We start from the raw sequence: 22428 nt of genomic DNA, 5'->3' as shown, positions 1-22428 counted from the left end.
ATACTCTTGAGAGACTAAATAGAGCTCTGTATGTTATATTTATTCCGTTGTTATCTCTATTTATGACTGCATCTGTCAGTATTACAGAGAACATAATACTGAACAGTGTGGGTGCTAGGACACAGACTTGTTTTACCCCGTTTGATACTTCCAATGTTTCTGATGATTCTCCAATTTCCTGGACACGAGCCTTCATGGATAAGAATTTTTGTGGACATCCATAATTTGACACGATCTTCCAGAGTTCTGAGGGACTTCTCAAGAGCATGCTCAGACTTTGGTCTTACCATAAACACAAAAAAGACTGAAGTCTTATATCTTATAGCCTACTCGGATCCAAGCATCATAATAAATGGACATGATATAAATGCAGTGGACAGATTCACCTATCTTGGCAGCACACTTCTAGAAACGGAAAGATCGATAATGAAATCGACCTGCATATCGCCAAGGCCAGTGCAGCCTATTGCAGACTGTCTACAAATGTCTGGGATATACTGAATGTTAAATGACAAGAAAAAATACCAACTACTGAAGTCCTTCGAAGAGCGGGTCTGCAATGCATCCACACAATCCAGTCTTAGCTGCGATTTGCTGGACACGTCTGCAGAATGGAAGAACGCCGCATACCTAAAAGACTCCGGTATGGCCAATGAAGGGAAGCGCTCACATGTGGACAAAGAGAACGTTTCAGGGACGCCCTCAAAGCTTCCCTGAAAGCATTCAGCATCGACCCAGCCACCTTGGAAACAAAAGCACAAGACAGAGCATCATGGCGTCGCGCTGTGAAAACTGGCGCACAAATTGCTGAGGACAAGAGAACGGCGCCGTCAGAAGAAAAGCGTCAAAGAGAAAAGCAAGGCCAATGACACCAGCTCCAGCAGGAATAACCTGCACATAGGTCTCACCAGCCACACGAGGAGGCACAAAACCAATACTGTACAAATGGTAACAACGTAACACTAATTGTACAAAACCTTCGCCTCTTACGTATGCACTGGACCTATGCACTCAATTCTCTGTTCCGGACTGACTTCACACCTTGCTGGTTCTGACTTTGACTCGTACTTGTAAAATTGCGAGGAAACGTGAAGTGACTTGACTCTGACACATTCGATCTTATGTATAGGCCTTCTAGAAACGGATGGAAAGTCGCTAGACCATTCTGGTTGATCACATGACTACATTCGATGCGACTTGCCTGATTACTTACACAGATCCTTCCCTAAATGCCGTGTACTGTCACTCGTCAAGGTTGACCGCTCGTCTAACACAGACCTTGCGCGATTTGCGTACGCTAAAAACACACACAGCACTGCACCATATACCATCTGTGTCTACACCAGGTTTATTACAAAATGTATAGAATTTGGATAGAAACGTATATACTAAATATAAAACGGGGTATGTGGTGCATATACATGAAATATTTGTCTTAGTCTTCATTTGAACTTACCGAGTGAGTATAGTCGTGATCCAAACTTTGTCTGCGTAGCTCTTTCTTCTTAGATTTGATGCTACTCTTGGAACTGCACGATCTTTTCATAGGAGGAATCTTGTGCCTTTGACTTTCTACATCAGAATTATTCATGATTTTTGTAAGCACCAGTTGAATAAGTGTCAGTGATATTAAAAGCTTCTACAGGTCAAATAGTTTTCTCCGTTCTGCTAGTGCTCTGTTCAAAAAAAGATCATACCATGAGATTCTTTAGCCCCTTTTTTCATTATTATCACGAAATGAACAAGTCGGTAATTGTTTTTTTTTTCGTCCTCTTGAATTTGAATATCCTTAAACTCTAGTCGATTTCAAAATTCTTCTGATCACCTTACACATTTGTATTGGTTCAACAAAAAAGTAAAAAGCAACAAACAAAAACCTGTGTGGGTGAATAAGGATCTCGAAAACGGTCCTAACTATTTTCCAAGAAATTTGACAGTTTATGTGTATCTTTGGGAAAAGAATTACTAGCCGATTGGCCACACTGGAAAAAACCTGGTTTGACGTTTCTATGTTATAATTTTTCGAAAATATTACTTAGTCTTAGATCCTGTCGCGCCGTTCTGCGCATTGGGCGGCAATGTATCTCCACAAAGATCTGTCACTGACATATTATACGAGGACGTCCCTGTTTAGCCTCCATGTCATCGCAACTCTTGGTATGTGTAGTTCATTTTGTCGGAAAACAAGTCCCGTAAACCTTATGCGACGCTCTGTCACAACCTCACTAAGTGGTCGACTCCCAGTTCGGCATAGGATTTCCTTGTTTGAGACCCGATCTCTATAACTGACTTCTAAAATTCGTCTTAGCTATTTTTGTTGAGCCATATTAGTCTTTTCTCAATTTTTTTCACTAACTCCAAGAAGAACCTATTCTAAGTTACAATAAACGTTTTCCGAAAGAATGAAGGGTCATAGTGTAATTGTCACGCATTAATGTACAAACCAAAGTCTTTTTTAAAATAAACTATGTCTATGCCCTGTATGGAAAAACCGCGCACGCACGTGTCAAAATTTCCCATGACATCATCACATTCGGTGACATCTTGGCTTTAGGCGCGGAGTATTTGGATTGGCTAAAGCAAACCTTAAGGGCGGGAAGCGTGGTCGAGAGGCTAAGTGCGCTTGAACTTGACTTGTCTTGGCTACCTAGAAGGGGGCTCGAGGTTCGACATCCGACTCGTGCAGAGTTGTTTTTACTGAGCGCCTAAAGGCAGCATGGAAAACCAACTCCTAGGTACCCCTTCCCCCCACTGGTTCACAAATGAGATTGGACCAAAGCGCTATGAGCATGCTATAAGCATGAAAGTATTGCTATATAAAAGCTATACTATTATATTAGATAATATTAGAAATGATTTGGGAGGAAACGCGGGATCTAGAATCTTCAGCCTAGATGTAAACCTTGTAGAGTAAAGACGTACTCTTAGCAACAAGTTTTGTACTTAGTAGATCTAGTAGACATCTGAATAGATACATTATTTAAATTTATAGTATGAAGTTATTCATCTGATACAGTTTACTATTGTAAATACAGTACTATATGTTTAGTGATTCTCAGTTGGTAAATTAAAGTTCTGTATTTGAATTTAAAAGGATCTTCACTTATTCAATCTTTAAGATAGTCTTTAGACCTACAGATATACTTCATACAAAATCCTCGGCATCACGGTTACAAGATCTCAGCACCACTGACTATTCGGCAAAGATCAATCAACAAGAGACAGTGACAGTTAAGCTATTTAACATCAAGATTCTCAAGATTATTTGACCGTGATATTAATAAAGATTAATTATGTACATATATATATATATATATATATATGGCCCATGATCTATTGCATTAGAAAAAAATATATAAAATACTGTTATAAATAAAGCGAATACATGAATTTAAAAATATTATTAATGAAACTATTAAAATAGCCAATCAACCTAAATACAATATCTTATATTGAAATAACATTATCAAAAATTTTAGAATCTAAGAAATATGAATGCCTAGTAGCCCAGTCAATAGCTAAACACAAAAAGACTAGTAATTAAAGCTAAGTGGCCTAGATTTATATTAGATTCATTTCTTAGGTAAAAATACATCTACAAATTATTGATCTATCAGTTTATAATTACGGTTTATTTGCCATATATTGAAGCTTATTAATTATTTTATTTTATGTTAGTACATTTAATAGAGCCTCACTTTTCAACGTGTCAAATTATATTTTCTTCGTCGTTTAAACGCTCATAGTGTGTCTACTCTGCGCATGTAAGCTGCGCGCAATATATGAATGAAGCTCTGAAAACGTATGTCAAGACGGCTAAGGTCGAAGTTATTGCGAACGATTTTATGTAAAAAATGTTTTTGAAACACACCTTTAAAGGTTAATTTGATTAAATAATGAAATGATTACATTATATATATATATATATATATATGTATATAAAAGTAAAAAAAATATCATATCTCATATTTTGATTTAGCCTTAGATCGCGAGATGTTCTGGTCTGCACATGCGTGACCTTTCGGTCGTGTCTTAAGCAAACATGACCTAGATCCATGAGACTGTAATAGGCAACTTTTTTTTGAGGGTCTTCAGCTTGGTTTAGGGCTATTTTACATACGTTAGTTTTCCTGTTGGCAGCAAGTCATCTATCAAAATTGAGAAAAGACTAAATGTGGCTCAACAGACTTCCTAGATAACATTTTTGGTTCGAGCTCCCAATAAAAGTTGGAGCCCAGATGAGCGATGTAGGCCTCCACAGTGAGGCCCATGAGTTTTTTAAGGAATGTAATAAAAAAGAAAAGAAACTTAGTCATAATTTTGTAGGTTTTATTTTTCATTTATATTAATTTAACGCTGTGTATAGAATCCAAAATTACGTCATGAAACTTCACTAAAACGTTGTTTTTTTTGTTGTTTTTTTTCGGAAATTGCCTACATAATTTGTAAGCGTTGTAAAACGTTATTCCTGGAGATAGACTTGAAGATGCGGCAGGTCTGAACGGGTCTGAACAGGTCTGAACCTTTTTGTTCCCGCCTACCCTCCTTGTTGTTGGTCGATTGTTGGCTTATAGCTCCAAACAACTCATAGGGTACAACTGAACCGATAAAGGCTTGTAGCTCCAAACAACTCAGAGGGTACAACTGAACCGATGAAGGCGTTATATATTTTTTGATAAATAAACTTTGAATAACTTCAACTAACTTCTTTGTGAACAAAAACTCAATATAACTGTTATTATTTACGATTTAACTTTTTCATGTCTAAAAATCATGGCCGTCTCATATTTGCACTAGGTACGTTAATTTCATCATTGTCACTGCGTAACCACCTATAAATATTGTTATAACTTTTCCATGCGCACCACCATCCAGGCTAGTGCAGAGATGCGCACTTCTAGTAACCAGACTACAACAGGATGTTGACATTAAGAGACAAACGATTTCTGCCTAGTCTAGAGCCGATATGGAGAGATTGTGCCTAAGATAGATTTTGTTTGTGTACCTGTGATGTTTTGTCAATAAATATCGATGTACCTCGTTGAGTTGCCTCACTTAAGTTATTACATTGGTGTCAGAAGTGGGATCATAGGCGACTCAATCCTGTTGACATTAAGAGACAAACGATTTCTGCCCAACTAGAGAGCCAATATGGAGATGCTGTACTCAAGGCAGATGCCCCTTTGCGTTTGTCATGTCTCCGTGTAAATAAACGTCTTTGTCTCGTTGAGTTGCCTCCTTTCAGTTATTACATTGGTGTCAGAAGTGGGATCATAGGCGACTCAACGAGAGGAGGTAGGATTCTAGCACAATGGCATCTTTGAAACAATGAAGACGAAGATCCGGAGACCTACCTATTTGGAATTGAACCGGAGATTTATGAGCTTATTGGCAAGATAAGTGAAGGTATTGATGCATTGTGTGAACAAATTAACAGTATAGGGAACAAGGTAGATAAAATGGTGTCTCAAGTGAAAGAAGGAGTAGACTCGTTGGTAAAGGAGCAGTTGCCTGTAGACTCGTTGGTAAAGAAGTTGCGTGACTGCACAAACAGTGGTGAAGGTTAACGCTGGGGAATGGAGCGCCGTCTGTGTCTGTGTTGTGGGCAAGTTCTGTGGTTGTGACTTTCAAGACGAGAAACGTGACAATGATTGCTGTAATGATCTCAACGAGATGTACCAAATCGAAGGGAAAGAGACAAATGAAGAAACTGAAGACTGTTACATGCCTGAAGCGTTTGTTCCTGTTGTACCTGTTACCAGTACCTTAACTGAAGTCTGTTATGTGCCTGAAGCGTTTGTTCCTGTTGTACTTGTTACCAGTACCTTAATGAGCTGAACAGATCAAGACAACGTTGGGTCTGCGTTCAAGCCTGTTGCTATGGACCTTAAAGACCTCTGCCTTTCTGCCGGTGCTCACGAGGGAAATTCGAAGCTTGACAACTGCATCCAGAAGTTTACCATAAACTGTACGTGCAGCGCATCACACATAGAATTTAGATGCCAAGAAAACCACCAACAGGGCATATGTACTTCTACCATCATCATCGACATTGGCATAGATGAATATCAATCAAACCACTCTTAACTTGAGCTGTCAAGAGGAAGACATTTTCCGCTTGAACCTGAAGAGACCTATCTTCTGGACGTGAGACTGTTATCTGAGGATGACTGCGTTGCATTTGACTTTGTTTGCAACGTGGCTGCATGTGAACCTGCAGCTCCCTTGAGAGGCGTCTGTCGGGAAGGTCTGCTGAGACAGCGTGTCCGATCAACGGCTGTGCTGAAGAAAACAGTGCTCGACACTATCTCTTTGTGTGTCAAACGGCCACGTCATCGTCGCAACAACAGCCTGGTCAACTGGAGAAAGAGAAAGCGGCACTGGAGGAAAACAATGCGGATAGCTTCGTGGAGAACACGCTCCCTTCCGCCTGTGACTCCCACTGATCGACCTCCACCTGAACTATCAAACCTCAGCTACAGTGTTTCTTTTCGGGACGAAAAGTGCTAAGACGCAAACGATTTCTGCCCAAGTAGAGAGCCAATATGGAGATGCTGTACTCAAGGCAGATGCCCTTTGTGTTTGTCATGTCTCCGTGTAAATAAACGTCTATGTCTCGTTGAGATGCCTCCCTTCAGTTATTACAATATCTTAACCTCTTCTCACCAACGCTTGGAAAACACACACACACTCCATAACACACCCTTTTGTAAGGACGTTGCGCTCTCCCCCCCCCCTTTCATATGAGAGGAACTAACGCCCCCCCCCCCCAACTAGTGAAAATATTTTTTAAAATTACCAGTAAAAGATCTCCTTACAGGGCGGGCCATTCAACTCAAAACCAAAGCTACAAACAACCGCAAAAATTCAAGGCCAGAAACGAGTAGGCGCATATGGAAAAAACCGTGGGAATCCCTCGCACGCTGCTCTATTTTATTTGTTCTAGTTTTCAAAATAATTTCTTATGTACGAATATCGTTTATATTTTCAAAGGATAATGGAATAATTAGAATTAATTTAAAATATTATTTTATTCATAATTTTAAAAAAAAGTAACCTTGGAATAATGATTTGGCACCCCCTAAAGTCGGCCGCCTGCGTGCAATGCATACATTGCACAAAAGGTGGTGGCGGCCCTGCCGACTTACTTTCTGCTTTATATTATAGAGTACAATTCTAAAGCTTGTTGAGCACGTCAGTATTATTTCAGCATTCGTCAAGTTAAAAGTCAGTAATGTGTGTAACATCCAAGTGAACACACAATCAACACATCAAGATGGGTTCACCATCAAGAGGTAGGTCTACTGTTTTGCGGCAGAGACAAGGCAGAAATCCGAGTGAGTGAAAAAATCTTATTGTTGTCTCAAAGTTGCGATGGACGTGTCGTCTACCAAAACCTATGAAGCATAGCATTGTAGTGTATCCTCATGCTTCTGTCAACAGCTTCTGTTTATTCATTTCATTTTAGAGTAGACTGTGTTGTCACAAATCTTTTTTTGGTTTGTCTTTTTCTTTCTAGATCTCTTCATCTTGTGAATTTCTTTTTTTTTTTTTCTTTTCACAATATTCACAAATTTATCTATAATAATGAGTACTATGAATAAAAATTATATCTAGTTTGACTTAATGTTGGTAATACCAGTATCATATTTTAATGTAAACATGATGTATATAAAAAAATAGGGATGATACATGAATGTGGTTTCATTCCAGAAAAAAAAATTCTGGGGGGAGAGGGCATATGTCACAGTCTTATTGGTGACATTTGATCACTTAAGTCAATATGCTGAAAAGAACGTGAAAAACCTTTGAGCCTTAGAAAGAAAGAAAGTGAAATGTATTAGGTAGTTATTATTTGAGCTTCTTACAGAGAGAACGTGTATCACACACATTGTTCAGTCATTAACTTAGTTATCGTTGGAGTTATTATTTGGGATCGTTAGAAAGCCCGGACGTGTTTTATGTTCATTATGTTTACTGGAATTGTTATAATTTTCGCTATGGGATATTATTCATGATATATGGATTATGGATATATGGATATATGGATTATGGATATATGGATTATGGATATATGGATTATGGATATATGCATTCCATGGTGTAAACAAAACAAAACCGAATGACGGACTTGGACTTTGCCGATGACTTTGCAATATTCGGGGCTACAAATAAATGCATACAAGAAATGACGGAGAGCCTAGATAGAGAGACACCCAAAATTGGCCTCCGCATAAACTTGGATAAGACTAAAATTTTGTCGAGTCCAAGCTTGAAGAGTTGGACAAGTTCACGTACCTTGGCAGCATCATAACAAATGATGGGAATGCATGGAAGTCATCTGTCAACATTGGGAAAAGACTAAATGTAGCTCAACAAAAATGGCTGAGACGGATTTTGGGAGTCAGTTACACAGATCGGGTCTCAAACAAGGAAATCCTATGCCGAAATGGGAGTCGAACACTTAGTGAGGTTGTGACAGAGCGTCACACGGCCTAGTGAGACTAAAAAATGTCTTTATCAATTCGAGCAACTTGTCGAGGGCTAATAGACATTGGTGCATCGAGTTATTTTAGCACTTCATTTAAATAATTAACTCAGTATGACGTCAACGGTAAAAATTCCATTATGTCACAATGGGCTAGTTAGACTAAATATGTATAAGGATTAAATCCGCATTTTATGTGTGTTTTGTCTGTCTGTCTATACGTCATGCTAATATAGAAAAAGAATAGACTAAAAGCAATTGAAAATCTGATTAAATTTTAATTTCCCTTCCGAAACCTGACAATAGTTTTAAATTTCTATAATAGATTGTTATGGATGTTTATATATATATATATATATATATATATATATATAGTGTTATGACCCTATAGGCGGCGTAAAAGGGTTAACTATAGGCTCTGCTGACACACACGTGAATCACTCAGGTCAGCGGGGCCATGGACAAGGGACAGTACTACGATTACACGATTACACGCAAATATGACCAATGTTATGGTCATGTGATCGAAAGCCTGCGTGTACGAGGACACAGTGTGTAGGAAAGCGGCAGTTCAAGACCGGAGAGCGTCGAGACCGGGACTGTTAGTCGGCTATGAAGTCGGTCCTGGTCGAGTCCTCATGTGTTGATGTACAAGTCCAGAAAGAGAGACAGTAGAGTTTTGTACGATGATGTACAGAGTGACATTTCAGTTGTTGATGTGTTTGATGCCAATTGTCTAGTATTGGCTGTTATCTACTTATTCACTCATTATTAAAGTACCCGATATTGTGGAGCTCTTGTTGTCAAGTTCTTGATGTGTTGATGTGTTGTGTTGAGTTTTAGCAGTGTTTACGGAAGGCCGGATTAGGAAGAGAGATCGTAACAATATATATATATATATATATATATATATATATATATATATATATATATATATATATATATAGTGAGAGAAAAAGATAATTCTAGATTTAATACCGTTAATTAAATTTTTGGAATATTGCAATACTATGTGAGCTTGCCCTCCCAGAGCTATTTTTATATGTATTTTTGTTTTATAGGTTAGAGCTATTTTTGTATATTCTTTCTTTGTAGCCTATAGGCTAGTGTCAGATTTTATAATTGTACTTCCACCTATTTTTATATAGGTTAGTGCGGGATAGTATAAAAAGTAATGCACATGCTGTCTTAAAACAGTTGAGTGTACAGTTGACCAGCGGGCAGTAAAGTATATCACTGTCTGTGTGACAGTTGATGATCTTAGTGATCTAGCGTATACTTATTTAATTATTTCTATAATTCTGTACCTGGGACGGCCTGCTATTATTACTGCTGAATATAGCTGCTGAATATAGCTGCTGAAATACATGCTGCTGTATCTAATATTGCTGCTATAATTGCTGTTGTAGATCTATTCTAATTCTAGGGAATCTAGTGTTATTTTGTTTCTGCTATTGAGGCTATTGATAGTATTGTTATTGCTGCTGTAGATCTAGGCTAGGAAATCTAGTGTTATTTTCATATTATATTATATTTTGTTTCTGTAGTGTAGTGTTAGGGTTAGTGGTTTAGTTATAGTCTGTTTCTGTTCTTAGTGAAGGCTAATAGTAAGGTACTAAGGCTAAGGTGTTCTTGTTTAAGTGTTAGTATAGATCTAGGTCTAGTGTTGTAGTTGTAGTGATTTAATTAGATAGTTGGTTTGATCAGTTTGTGTTAGATAGTTGGTTTGGTTAGTTTGTTAGTGTTTTTTTTTTTTTGCCGAAGGTTGATTTTAATATATTTATGCTGTACGCGCGTTTATGCTTAGGGTTAGGGTTTATAGGGCGTTAGGGTTAGGGTTTGGAGAAAAATCGACCCCCCCCCCCCGAAGTTCTGGATCCGCCAGTGGCAGACGTTGCCGATGTACAAGCTCGATACCCGTTCTTTTTTTTTTTTTTTTTTTTAAACTACATTATCTAAAATCGCTCGTCTGACAAATTATACATATCCGGTAGTTGTCATGTCGTAATGTGTAATATATCTTTTTATCAATAATAGGTTATTAGTTTGTTATTAAGATAACAACAATGCCTGGTCTTGCGGTTAGCGAGCTGAACTGATGATCTCGACAGTCCCGGGCTCATATCCTGCTCGCTGCCATCCCCTTCGTTCTGCGGACGGTTTGGACTAGGAAGTAATTATCTTTAACTTTGAAGGAACATCCGAAACATGTAAAACATTTTACAGACATTTTTTTTTACAACGCCAAATGAATCGTTGAAACATTACTTTTAACAATCAAAACAAAATCATGTCTTGAATTTTTCTTACGAATAGGCGGATTCGACAGGGATCCGACTCCGACGGGGACCGCCTCTGAATTTGTTTGATAACACAAACTCTCTTTGAAATCTCGTTTTTTTTTTTTTTACAAAGTTTCCAAAATAACTTCTTATTGCTCGAATATCATTTCTTCCCCCACGTTTTTGAAATGTAATGAAATCATTAGAATTTATATAAAATATTTAAATATTTTTTTATTATTAAATAAAAAAAAAAAAAAAAAAAAAACTTGGAATAATGAACGCCCTTCAAATTTGGCTGGCTGCGTGCAATGCACACATAGCATAATAGGTAGCGGCGACCCTGGTTGTAGTACGACTCAAGCCTCACACAGTTTCAATCACACAAGGCAGTAGCCGTCATGATCACATGTTCACATCCAAAATATAAGCTACTATCGACCGGCGGCGTAGCATGCGCCGCTATTTTGCATGGTCGGTCCTAGGCCACTGCAACCTATGCGACGCAGTGGGCCCCACTTTCAAAGGATCCGCACTTTCATAGGACCCGCTCTAATTGAAGGTGTATAAATTTTTAAATTAAACCATTTTATAATTTAAAACAGATTTCCCCCGCCCTCCGGTCGATTTACCAGTAGCTCCTGAAATACTCCCGAAATCGCAAAATATACGAAAAAGTCCTTAAAATATACGGAAATATATACACAAAAATTGTCATTTTGGGGTGTCATTCAATATGGAAAACAATTCTCAAAGATAGATTGAAACATTTGGTAATTCTTGCTATTGAGCGGTATCTATGTAGGAAACAGAATTATCACGATATACAGTATGACTTTGCTACATGCAAGGCTCGTAAAGTAATTTTGTACGTAGTAAAGAATGAATAAAATGCATAGACGAATTTATTTTGTAAAAAACTCTTAAATTCCTTACCCAAACTTGGCCCCACGAAATCTGTTTCGCATAGGGCGCCACAATGGTTAAGTCCGGCCCTGCTATTTACATATAGTAGATTACTTAGATTAGTTCCTAGTCCAAACCTCCCGCAGGACAATGGGGGATGGGAGCGGGCAGGGTTTGATACATTTAAACGACAGTCAAGCGCGCAGCCAGTCATCCGTAGTGTGAATACTATTCTTGTTTTCTCGTGGACAGAAATACTTCTTACTACTCGACAAAATTCTTGAGGGAAGAAGAGAATTATATATATAGATGTAAGTCCGCTTGAATCGGTTCTTTTCGAAAGATCTCTTAAACTTGTTACTTTTGTTTCGAAGGTGACACGCAATGTAATGTCACCTTGGCCTATTTCTCATTAGTTTTGATCTATTTACAAAGAAGTCTCATTACTAAAAGGCATGTGCAATACTCTGGACCTGAATTTTTCTGCAGGTACTTTCAGAAACCACATGAATTTGTTTCTAACATACTAGTCGACCCACGGCATACCATACGCCGCTATTTTGCAGGACCGGCCTTAGGCCTCTGCAACCTATGCGACCGCGGTGGCCCCGCACTTTCATAGGACCCGCGTTTCTTCTAGGTGTAAATTATTAAATTAAACCATTTTATAACTTATAACAGTAAGCCCCGCACTTTCATAGGACCCGCGCTAATTCTAGGTGTAAGGTATTAAATTAAACCATTTTATAACTCCTGGAAATCTCCTAAAGTTGCAAAATATACGAAAAAGTCCTGGAAATCTCCGGAAATTATTAAAATATTTTGAAAACTCATAAAAATCTCCTGAAATATATAGACAAAAATTGACATTTTGGGTTGTCATTCAATATGGAAAACGCCAATCCCACGCGCATTATGCAATACCCGTAATGGTGGAATCTGGTGAAAGAAGCTTCTCACGCCTCAAACTTGGCCCCGCGATATCCGTTTCACATAGGGCCCTGTCACAGATTACATTATAGAATTGTGTACATTTCACATTTAAAAGAAATATAAGCCCTCGACATGAGTCTCGGGATTTAATCCTCAAATTTAGACACTTGACATTCAATTCAGGATTTACCCAAGGGACCTAATTAGTATGTTTGAAATCTATTGGTTGATTTGAAATTAAACAAAGACATTTTTGAAAAGAGTTAGCGCCAGAGAATTGGCGGTAGTAAGAAGGTAAAGTCAGTCGATAAAATAATGTCCTTGTAGTCAGTCACGTTTCTAAGAGCTCTGTTTGAAAAGCCTTTGTACTGTGTTACTTGCTCATTGATTTGTAATTTGTACATAAACTGTACTTACGTTGTATTTTAAATAAAGTTCCAGAGTTTTGTTTTATCAAAGAATCGTTAATTTGTGAGTCTAGATCGTCAATTTTGTTAACTATTGAATTCAAGTAAAATCCCCGGCATGACAACGCATCTCACCACCAAAATGTTGTCACATCTGGCACTCTCCGACAAATAAAAGTTCATGGACAACTTTTAACGAAATTTATTCAAGATCTAGGCACTAGGACCAATTTCTAAAACTCTTCAAAGGAACTTCATTCTTATTTAACGGAGGACAGAATTTCTGTGTTTAACAGGTCAGTTGGTTATCGATAATTCTTTTATAAAGATTTTCGTTAGAGTTACGTCTAACTCACGAAATCTTATTATATGTAATTGGCAAAAGGAATAAGACCAATATACATAATAACTGGCATTATAAAAAAAGACCAGTAAATCAAATAACTGGCATTATAAAAAAGACCAGTAAATCAAATAACTGGCATTATAAAGAAGACCAGTAAATAATCATTTGTGCAGCACAAAGTAAACAGAAGACCAGATTTAACCAACTGTTAAACCAGTAAAAAGTACATCGGCTCAATAGATTTATATATTCAATCATACGACTCCAGTAACTACAAGTCTACTGTCAAGAATTTATTAGCAAATTGAGGCTTCAAGAACCTTGTCATTATATTATTATTATATCTGAGATAAAGCCAAAATCCAGATATTGTACATTTTGCTCCAATACAAGAAACTAACAAAGAAATAAAATATGGCCTCCAGTTCCAGAACACAACGACTCTTCGAATTGATAGAATTAGCCAAAGAAAAGCAAATCCCAAAGCCAGACCAGTGGGCAGAGAAACAAGAAGAAAAAGAATACCAAGAGCAAGAATCTGAAAAACAAAGGCAAGAATCTGAAAAACAAAGGCAAGAATCTGAAAAACGCATGCAATTAGAAGAAAAAAAATTGCAAGACGCCGAAAAGCAAAGACAACATGAAAAAGAAAAAATGGAATTCGAAAGGCAAAATAAAGAAAATAAAGAAAGCATTCCAATTCAAGGTCACTCAAGTATGTTTGACAAATACAGATTAATGAACAAAATATCGGCTTTCAACGAAAACATTGACAATATGGACTCGTATCTCATAAGATTTGAAGAAATAGCTACAACATCCTGTCTACCTGAAGCACATTGATCGAGCTCACTCCTCACCCTTTTGACTGGCAAAGCTGTCAACATTTGCTCACAACTGTCCATCAATGAACGCAGCACTTACTCTGATATCAAGGAAGCTCTACTGCGCCAATACGGAGCAACTTCAGCCAACTATAGAAAGAAATTCTATAATGAAAGGCCACAGCAAAATGATGATCCTCAAATTTTTGTAGCTAATATGTCAATGTGGTTTGGTAGATGGGTAAAAGAAAAAATGGAATTCGAAAGGCAAAATAAAGAAAATAAAGAAAGCATTCCAATTCAAGGTCACTCAAGTATGTTTGACAAATACAGATTAATGAACAAAATATCGGCTTTCAACGAAAACATTGACAATATAGGCGATATTATGCCGCCCACGCCTGATCCGGTTCTTTCTGTGGTCTTACTGTAGACAATAAGCTCCTAAACCTACCCTCCAAAGCTGTACCATCGCAAATTAATATTAAGCCGAAAAAAAATAATTTAGTTTTCAAGTTCTTTTATCATTGTTGTAATGAAAAATACGCCATTTTGTTTACTACGTTCTTAAGAGGATGTAACTCTCGATCCCAGAAGTTTAAAAAACAATAAACTAAGAGCAAGTATCACTGAACTATATATTATTTTGATGGAATTTGTATGATCAAAATTTGGATTTAGTGCTAGCTTTAGGGTTAGGGTTGGAATTAGGTTTAGGGTTAGGGTTAGGATTAGGTTTAGAATTAGGGTTAGAATTAGGTTTAGGGTTAGGATTAGGTTTAGAATTAGGGTTAGGATTAGGTTTAGGGTTAGGTTTAGGATTAGGATTATTAGGTTTAGAATTAGGGTTAGGGTTAAAATTAGGGTTAGGGTTAGAATTAGGGTTAGGTTTAGTGCTAGGTTTAAGATTAGGTTTAGAATTAGGGTTAGGTTTAGGTTTAGAATTAGGGTTAGTTTTAGGGTTAGGTTTAGAATAGGTTTAGGGAAACCTAACCCTAACCTTAAATCTAACCCTAAACCTAGCACTAAACCTAACCCTAAACCTAGCACTAACCCTAAACCTAAATACTAAACCTAACCCTAAACCTAGCACTAACCCTATCCCTAAACCTAACCCTAAACTTAATTCCCTAAACCTAGTACTAAACCTAAACCTAAATACTAACCCTAAACCTAATTCTAAACCTAACCCTAATTCTATACCTAATTCTTATTCTAAACCTAACCCTAAACCTAGCAGTAAACCTTTTATTTTGATCCTACTAAACCTAATCCTAAACTATAATATAGTGCTCCAAACGATATATAGTTCAGTGACATTTTTTTCTTTACTTCCTCTCCAGAACATCATAACAATATGGCGTTGCCTCTATTACAGCAATAATAAGGAACCGTAAAAACTAATTTTTTTTTTCGGCTTAATATTAATTTGCGATGGTACAGCTTTGGAGGGTAGATTTATGAGCCTATGGTCTACGGTAGGACCACAGAAAGAACCAGATCAGGCGTGGGCGGCATAATATCGCCTATTACCAAAAAAATTGCAAGACGCCGAAAAGCAAAGACAACATGAAAAAGAAAAAATGGAATTCGAAAGGCAAAATAAAGAAAATAAAGAAAGCATTCCAATTCAAGGTCACTCAAGTATGTTTGACAAATACAGATTAATGAACAAAATATCGGCTTTCAACGAAAACATTGACAATATGGACTCGTATCTCATAAGATTTGAAGAAATAGCTACAACATCCGGTCTACCTGAAGCACATTGATCGAGCTCACTCCTCACCCTTTTGACTGGCAAAGCTGTCAACATTTGCTCACAACTGTCCATCAATGAACGCAGCACTTACTCTGATATCAAGGAAGCTCTACTGCGCCAATACGGAGCAACTTCAGCCAACTATAGAAAGAAATTCTATAATGAAAGGCCACAGCAAAATGATGATCCTCAAATTTTTGTAGCTAATATGTCAATGTGGTTTGGTAGATGGGTATCCATGGCAAAAATAGAAGAAAGTTACCAAGCTCTTCGTCAACATATTATTATCGACAACATCACCCATGCTCACTCAGAAGATATTCAATCCTACATTATAGAGAGAAATCCTACTGATATACAGACATTAACCAAGATCATCAGACAATATAAAGCAGCCTATCCAAACAAGTCAGTCAAACCATCTGTTGAAGAAAATTTTGTCTGCTTTGCTCAAGACAAAAATGCAAGATATAAGTCAGATGACAAAGTCAAATGCAACAAATGTCATAAACTAGGACATTTCACGTCTCAATGCCGCAGCAGAACCACCGAATGTTCATTTTGCCATAAAAAGGGTCACCAAAATCATGAATGTTGGAAAAAACAGGCAGTCTCCAAAAATCAAAATTTTGATAGACCCACATCACCAACTCAAAGATACAGCGATAGAGAGCAATACAATCTCAACAAAGCACCTGGAAACAATAAACCAGATAACAACAAACCTCGCTACAGAAGTCATTCACAGGACTCCAGACCACAATATATGCCAAACAGAAGCTCATATAACAGAAGCTATTACAATGAGCACTCAACTATGACAGTCATTGCAAAGTCCAATGGTCTCAAATTTTATCCAGGCTTTGTAGGAGACAAGAAGGTGGAAGTTCTTCGTGACACCGGAAGCACGTCCACATTAGTACATGAACGCTTCGTACACGCAAACCGTTTCACAGGCAACCACGTCCAAGCCACTGCCTTCAACGGAACTGTCAGCAAGTTACCTGAAGCCATCATTTATGTTACTACACCATTCTTCAGTGGTCAAACAAAAGCATTAGTAACACCCAATCTACCAGTGGACCTAATCATTGGAAACATAGAAGGAGTTAAAGAATGCACTCCTCAAGAACTTACTGAATGGACAAATGCCATAGAGCAAGGTCAAAAATGTTTGGCAGTAATGACAAGATCCATGTCCAGGCAACAAGAACATTTGGCACCTGAACAAGTTAGCCAAAATAATCACATGGCTACCTCAGTTACGCAAGTTATGCAGAATGCAACAGAACCAGTTACTAGTCCAGTAGCCAGCAACAATCAAGAACACTCAACATGGACACCCCCAGTTACATCAAGCCCATCCCTACCGGTCATAAGTCCACCTCCAATTCCCGAATGTCCATTGTTGAACTTTGAAGAACAAGACGACATGCCCAGAGTCTCTAGCAATGATACAAGAACTCTAACTGGTCAAACTGAAGTACATCAAGACAAGTCATATTTCACACATGATGACTTCAAAGAAGAACAGAAGCGAGATCCAACATTGCAAATACTCTATCAGAAGGCTCAAGCAAACAAACAGCTGAATCTACCAAATAAACCATATTTTCAAGATGGCCTCCTGGTGAAAAATGCCATGCATAAAGACAATTCCATTCAGCAAATAATAGTGCCACAGAAATACAGGAAAGAAATACTGGCAACAGGACATAACATTCCACACGCCAGCCATATGGGTGTAGTCAAAACCAAAGCCAGAATCCTCAAAGAATTTTATTGGCCAAGTATCATTAAAGACGTCAAGAAATACGTGAAGTCATGTCATATTTGCCAAGTCAAAGGACCTAAGAACAACAAATCACAGGCACCTATTCAAGATATGGAATTGACAGACAAGCCATTCCAAAAAGTCTCAGTTGATTTGATTGGTCCTATGCCAGTAGCTTCAGCAAGAAACCATCGATATGTCCTGACATTGATTGACACATGTACAAGATGGACAGAAGCAGTACCTCTAGTCAACATTACAGCGCTTGACACCACCAGAGCTTTGTCAGAGATATTTTCCAGAATTGGTTTCCCAGAAGTTATCCTCTCTGACAGAGGCACACAGTTCACAGCTGACATTACCAAAGACTTCATGAACATGTACCACATCAAGATGAAGTTCACAACGCCCTATCATCCCCAAAGCAACGGGCTTTGCGAACGATTCAATGGTACTTTGAAGAGGTGCATTTCAAAAATAGCACACGACAATCCGCAGAATTGGGACTTATTGCTACCAGCAGCTCTGTTTGCATACAGAGAAAGTCCTCAAGAAACCACAGGATTCTCACCTTTCGAGATGGTTTATGGCGCCAACCCACGAGGACCGATGGCAATCCTCAAAGAAGCTATTATTCACCAAAACTCAATCTCATCAGAAACCAAGACAGCGTTTCAACATGTGCAAGATACCAGAAACATAGTCATATCTGCATGTGAAAAAGCAAATGAAGCCACAGCCATAGCAAACTCCAATACCAGAATGAGAGTCAATAGAAACAGAACACTGAAACAATTTGAACCAGGAGATCAAGTATGTCTGTTACTACCAGACAAAAGCAACAGACTATTCATCAAATGGCAAGGTCCATACTCAGAAAGATAACAGATGTTGACTATGAGATAGACATACACAACAAAAAGAAAATCTATCACGTCAACATGTTACAAAAATATAACACAATAACAGAAGGTACCACAAGCCCAGAACAAAATGAAAGAGCCATATCATGTCTTGCAGTCATACCAGAAGAAGATGAAAACGACACGTCCGAATTTGACGACATCAATATGCCACAAACAACTACCAAACAAACTGAATTTTGGCAAGACATCAAACTCAATTCAATGACACCGCAAAAGCAGAAAGAACTGACTACCATTCTCAAAGAAAATTCAGACATATTTACAGATGTTCCAGGCAAAACGTCAATTGCGGAACACAATATAATACTTACTGATTCCAAGCCTACAAAAGCAAGACCTTATCCATTACCAGTACACTACAGAGACTTTCTTAAACAAGAAATTAACCAACTATTAGAGCAAGGAATCATTGAACATTCCAACTCTCCATATGCTGCACCAATAGTTCTTGTCAAACGGAAGCAAACGACAACCCCAAGAATGTGTGTCGACTTCAGACAGTTGAATAAAATAACCCAACTCGACTCATATCCTATGCCAAATCCTGAAGATCTTATGACCAAATTTTCAGAGGCAAAGTTCTTCACCAAAATAGACCTGTCCAGAGGTTATTACCAAATACCAGTCAGACAAGAATGCAAACAGTTTACGGCATTCACCACAGCTTATGGACTATTCCATTTCAACTTCATGCCATTTGGTCTAGTCAACGCCAGCAGCACCTTTAATAGAGCCATTCACAGCATACTAGGCAATCGCTCTGACACAGTGTCATATATAGATGACATTTGCATATTCCATAAGACATGGAACGAACATATCAAAGGACTACAAGAAGTTTTCAGCATACTGAAACAACATGGTTTTACCATAAAGCCTAGTAAGGTAGAACTAGCCATGTCAGAAATATCCTTCCTGGGTTATAAAGTCAGCTACAATTCGCTGAGACCTCAAGAGAACATTATTCAACGCATACTAGACATCAAAGTCCCCACCAGTAAAAAGCAAGTGAGAAGTATTTTGGGTCTGTGTAATTTCTACAGACATTTCATACTAGGTTACACAGCACTCATAGCTCCATTGATTGAACTCACTAAGAAAGGACAACCAACGAAGATTCCATGGTCGACAGAGCTACATACCACGGTTGAGAACATTCAAGCTGAATTCTCAAGAGACACTATTCTCAAACTTCCGAATCCAGAGAAGCAATTTTACCTCGCCACAGATGCTTCATCTTCAGCTATAGGTGCATGCCTAATGCAGAAATACCAAGACGCTTCACAGAAATGCCAAGAGACTTTGCACCCAGTATTTTTCATCAGCAGGAAGTTGTCACCAGCTAAAACCAGATACTCAACCATCGAACGGGAATGTCTAGCCATTGTATGGGCCATAGCCAAGTTCTCCAGATATCTACTAGGTGCTCATTTCACACTCCTAACTGACCATGCACCACTAGCATTTCTGAACTCAAAGAAGTTAGCGAACAGTCGGTTAACTCGTTGGAGTCTACAACTCACAGACTACCAATTTGAGGTCAAGACGATTCCTGGACGTGAGAATGTCTTCGCTGACACACTTTCCAGATGTATTTAATTCTTAACATAATTGTATATATTTTTTTCTTCCACAGGTGTAGTATATCAGTTTTGTATTGTCATATTTCAATTTCATCATGAAGCTTCATAACCTATTCAATTCAAGATTTAATTTATCAACTTTTGATATTGTTCATGACAAGCATTGTCTCATTTTCATAACCACTTGAATAGTGAGACAGGTATTCAAAGTCATCAATAATTTTATTCACTGCATTTACATTTTTTTTTATTATTGTTATTATCTCCAAGTTGACTTTATTTTGTCATATGTTACCTCAACCATTTTTCTATAGTTTCATGTATGGTATTTTATGTATACATATGATCATTTCTATTACCATACAAATGCTAAATGGAAGGGGGGGGTAATATGTCACAGATTACATTATAGAATTGTGTACATTTCACATTTAAAAGAAATATAAGCCCTCGACATGAGTCTCGGGATTTAATCCTCAAATTTAGACACTTGACATTCAATTCAGGATTTACCCAAGGGACCTAATTAGTATGTTTGAAATCTATTGGTTGATTTGAAATTAAACAAAGACATTTTTGAAAAGAGTTAGCGCCAGAGAATTGGCGGTAGTAAGAAGGTAAAGTCAGTCGATAAAATAATGTCCTTGTAGTCAGTCACGTTTTCTAAGAGCTCTGTTTGAAAAGCCTTTGTACTGTGTTACTTGCTCATTGATTTGTAATTTGTACATAAACTGTACTTACGTTGTATTTTAAATAAAGTTCCAGAGTTTTGTTTTATCAAAGAATCGTTAATTTGTGAGTCTAGATCGTCAATTTTGTTAACTATTGAATTCAAGTAAAATCCCCGGCATGACAACGCATCTCACCACCAAAATGTTGTCACAGGCCCCATAATAGTTAAGTCCTGCCCTGCTATTTAGTGACGAGTGAATGCAGAGTAGATTACTTGTTCTCCCCCCCCCCCCCTTTTTTTTTTTGGCCGCTTAAGTTACGTGGGATAACTCTAGTCCGACTTGCAGAAATAAAATAGTGATCTTTCCTTTACTTCTTGTCCAAACTGTTGAGCCATGAAGAGAATTATATATGCAGATGGAGCTCGGCAGCTGGTTAATAATAATAATATTGCTGTAACCCTGTTGCCCTCAAACTAACCTTTTTTTTTCCACGTGCGAAGTAGGGTGATTTTTGTTTATGCTATTGTTTGGACGATAAGCAAGAAGTAAAGGAAAGATCATTCTCTTATTTCTGCGGAGTCACAAGAGTGGGAGTGTCAGGGTGGGATTTCAACGCGTTGACTTCGGGGTAGACATAAGTTACTCGAGTTCCCCACGTCGACAGTTTAAATCCAAGCAAATAATATCGGCATCGAAGCTGTGACTGGCCAACACTGAATACAGAGTTTTCCAATGTGACATGAAGTGAATACCAACAGTTGTTCAACGTGAACAATATTACTGACAACGTACGTTAATGTCCATTATTTAACAACAAGATTGTACGTTTAACAATTTAATGAGTGTATGAAATATTATGACATGAGTGATGAATAAAGGTCAGTATTATTTACAAGGTATACATAGTATGCAACGACATATACCACACCTTAACTCGGTGCCATAATTCAATCACGACACAGCCTACACTCAATGCCTTAGATGCACGGGCCATATCAAACCACACTGTAAGTCCCAAGCCTGCGTCCCCAATACTGGGGAAGAAAACACAGAAGAGAAACTCTCACAAGAGATCCAGCCTCAGCACACAACAGAAGCAAAGCAAGGAAGCAAAATGACATCAACAAAAGCGCGTTCCTAGAAACCAAAACTCACAATCTCTTATGGTACACCAAGGAAAACACCAAAAGAAGATGCGCATGACAGGGAGAACATTCACACGTCGATACGGATGGCTGCGCGCTGGACTGTCAAACCCTGCCCGCTCCCACCCCCCTTCGTCCTGCGGGAGGTTTGGACTAAAAAGTAAACTATCTTCCACTCTGAAGGAACATCCGAAACATTTAAAACATTTTACAAACACTAAATAGCAGGGCCGGACTTAAGCATTGTGGGGCCCTATTCGAAACGGATTTCGCGGGGCCAAGTTTAGGTAGGGAAGCGGAAAATAAGTGAAATTTAAGAGTTTGAATTAGAAAATAAACTCGTCTATGCATTTTATTAATTCTTTACTTTGTACAGAA

At 38.0% G+C, this 22428-nt stretch overlaps 1 protein-coding gene across 2 annotated transcripts in view; it reads right to left on the bottom strand.

Moving 5' to 3' along the window:
• LOC106071334 (uncharacterized) overlaps window positions 1–22428 on the bottom strand; it is a 134210-nt gene that overhangs the window by 64173 nt on the left and 47609 nt on the right. For both annotated transcript variants that reach the window (XM_056043660.1, XM_056043661.1), the window contains exon 2: window positions 1457–1676. In XM_056043660.1, coding sequence (XP_055899635.1) covers window positions 1457–1591 — 135 coding nt within the window. In that variant the 5' untranslated portion in view covers window positions 1592–1676. The remainder of the gene's footprint in view (window positions 1–1456; window positions 1677–22428) is intronic.

Source organism: Biomphalaria glabrata, chromosome 10 (assembly GCF_947242115.1).
Source record: "Biomphalaria glabrata chromosome 10, xgBioGlab47.1, whole genome shotgun sequence".
Classification (NCBI taxonomy): domain Eukaryota; kingdom Metazoa; phylum Mollusca; class Gastropoda; family Planorbidae; genus Biomphalaria; species Biomphalaria glabrata.
This window is presented reverse-complemented; position numbering and strand designations above follow the sequence as displayed.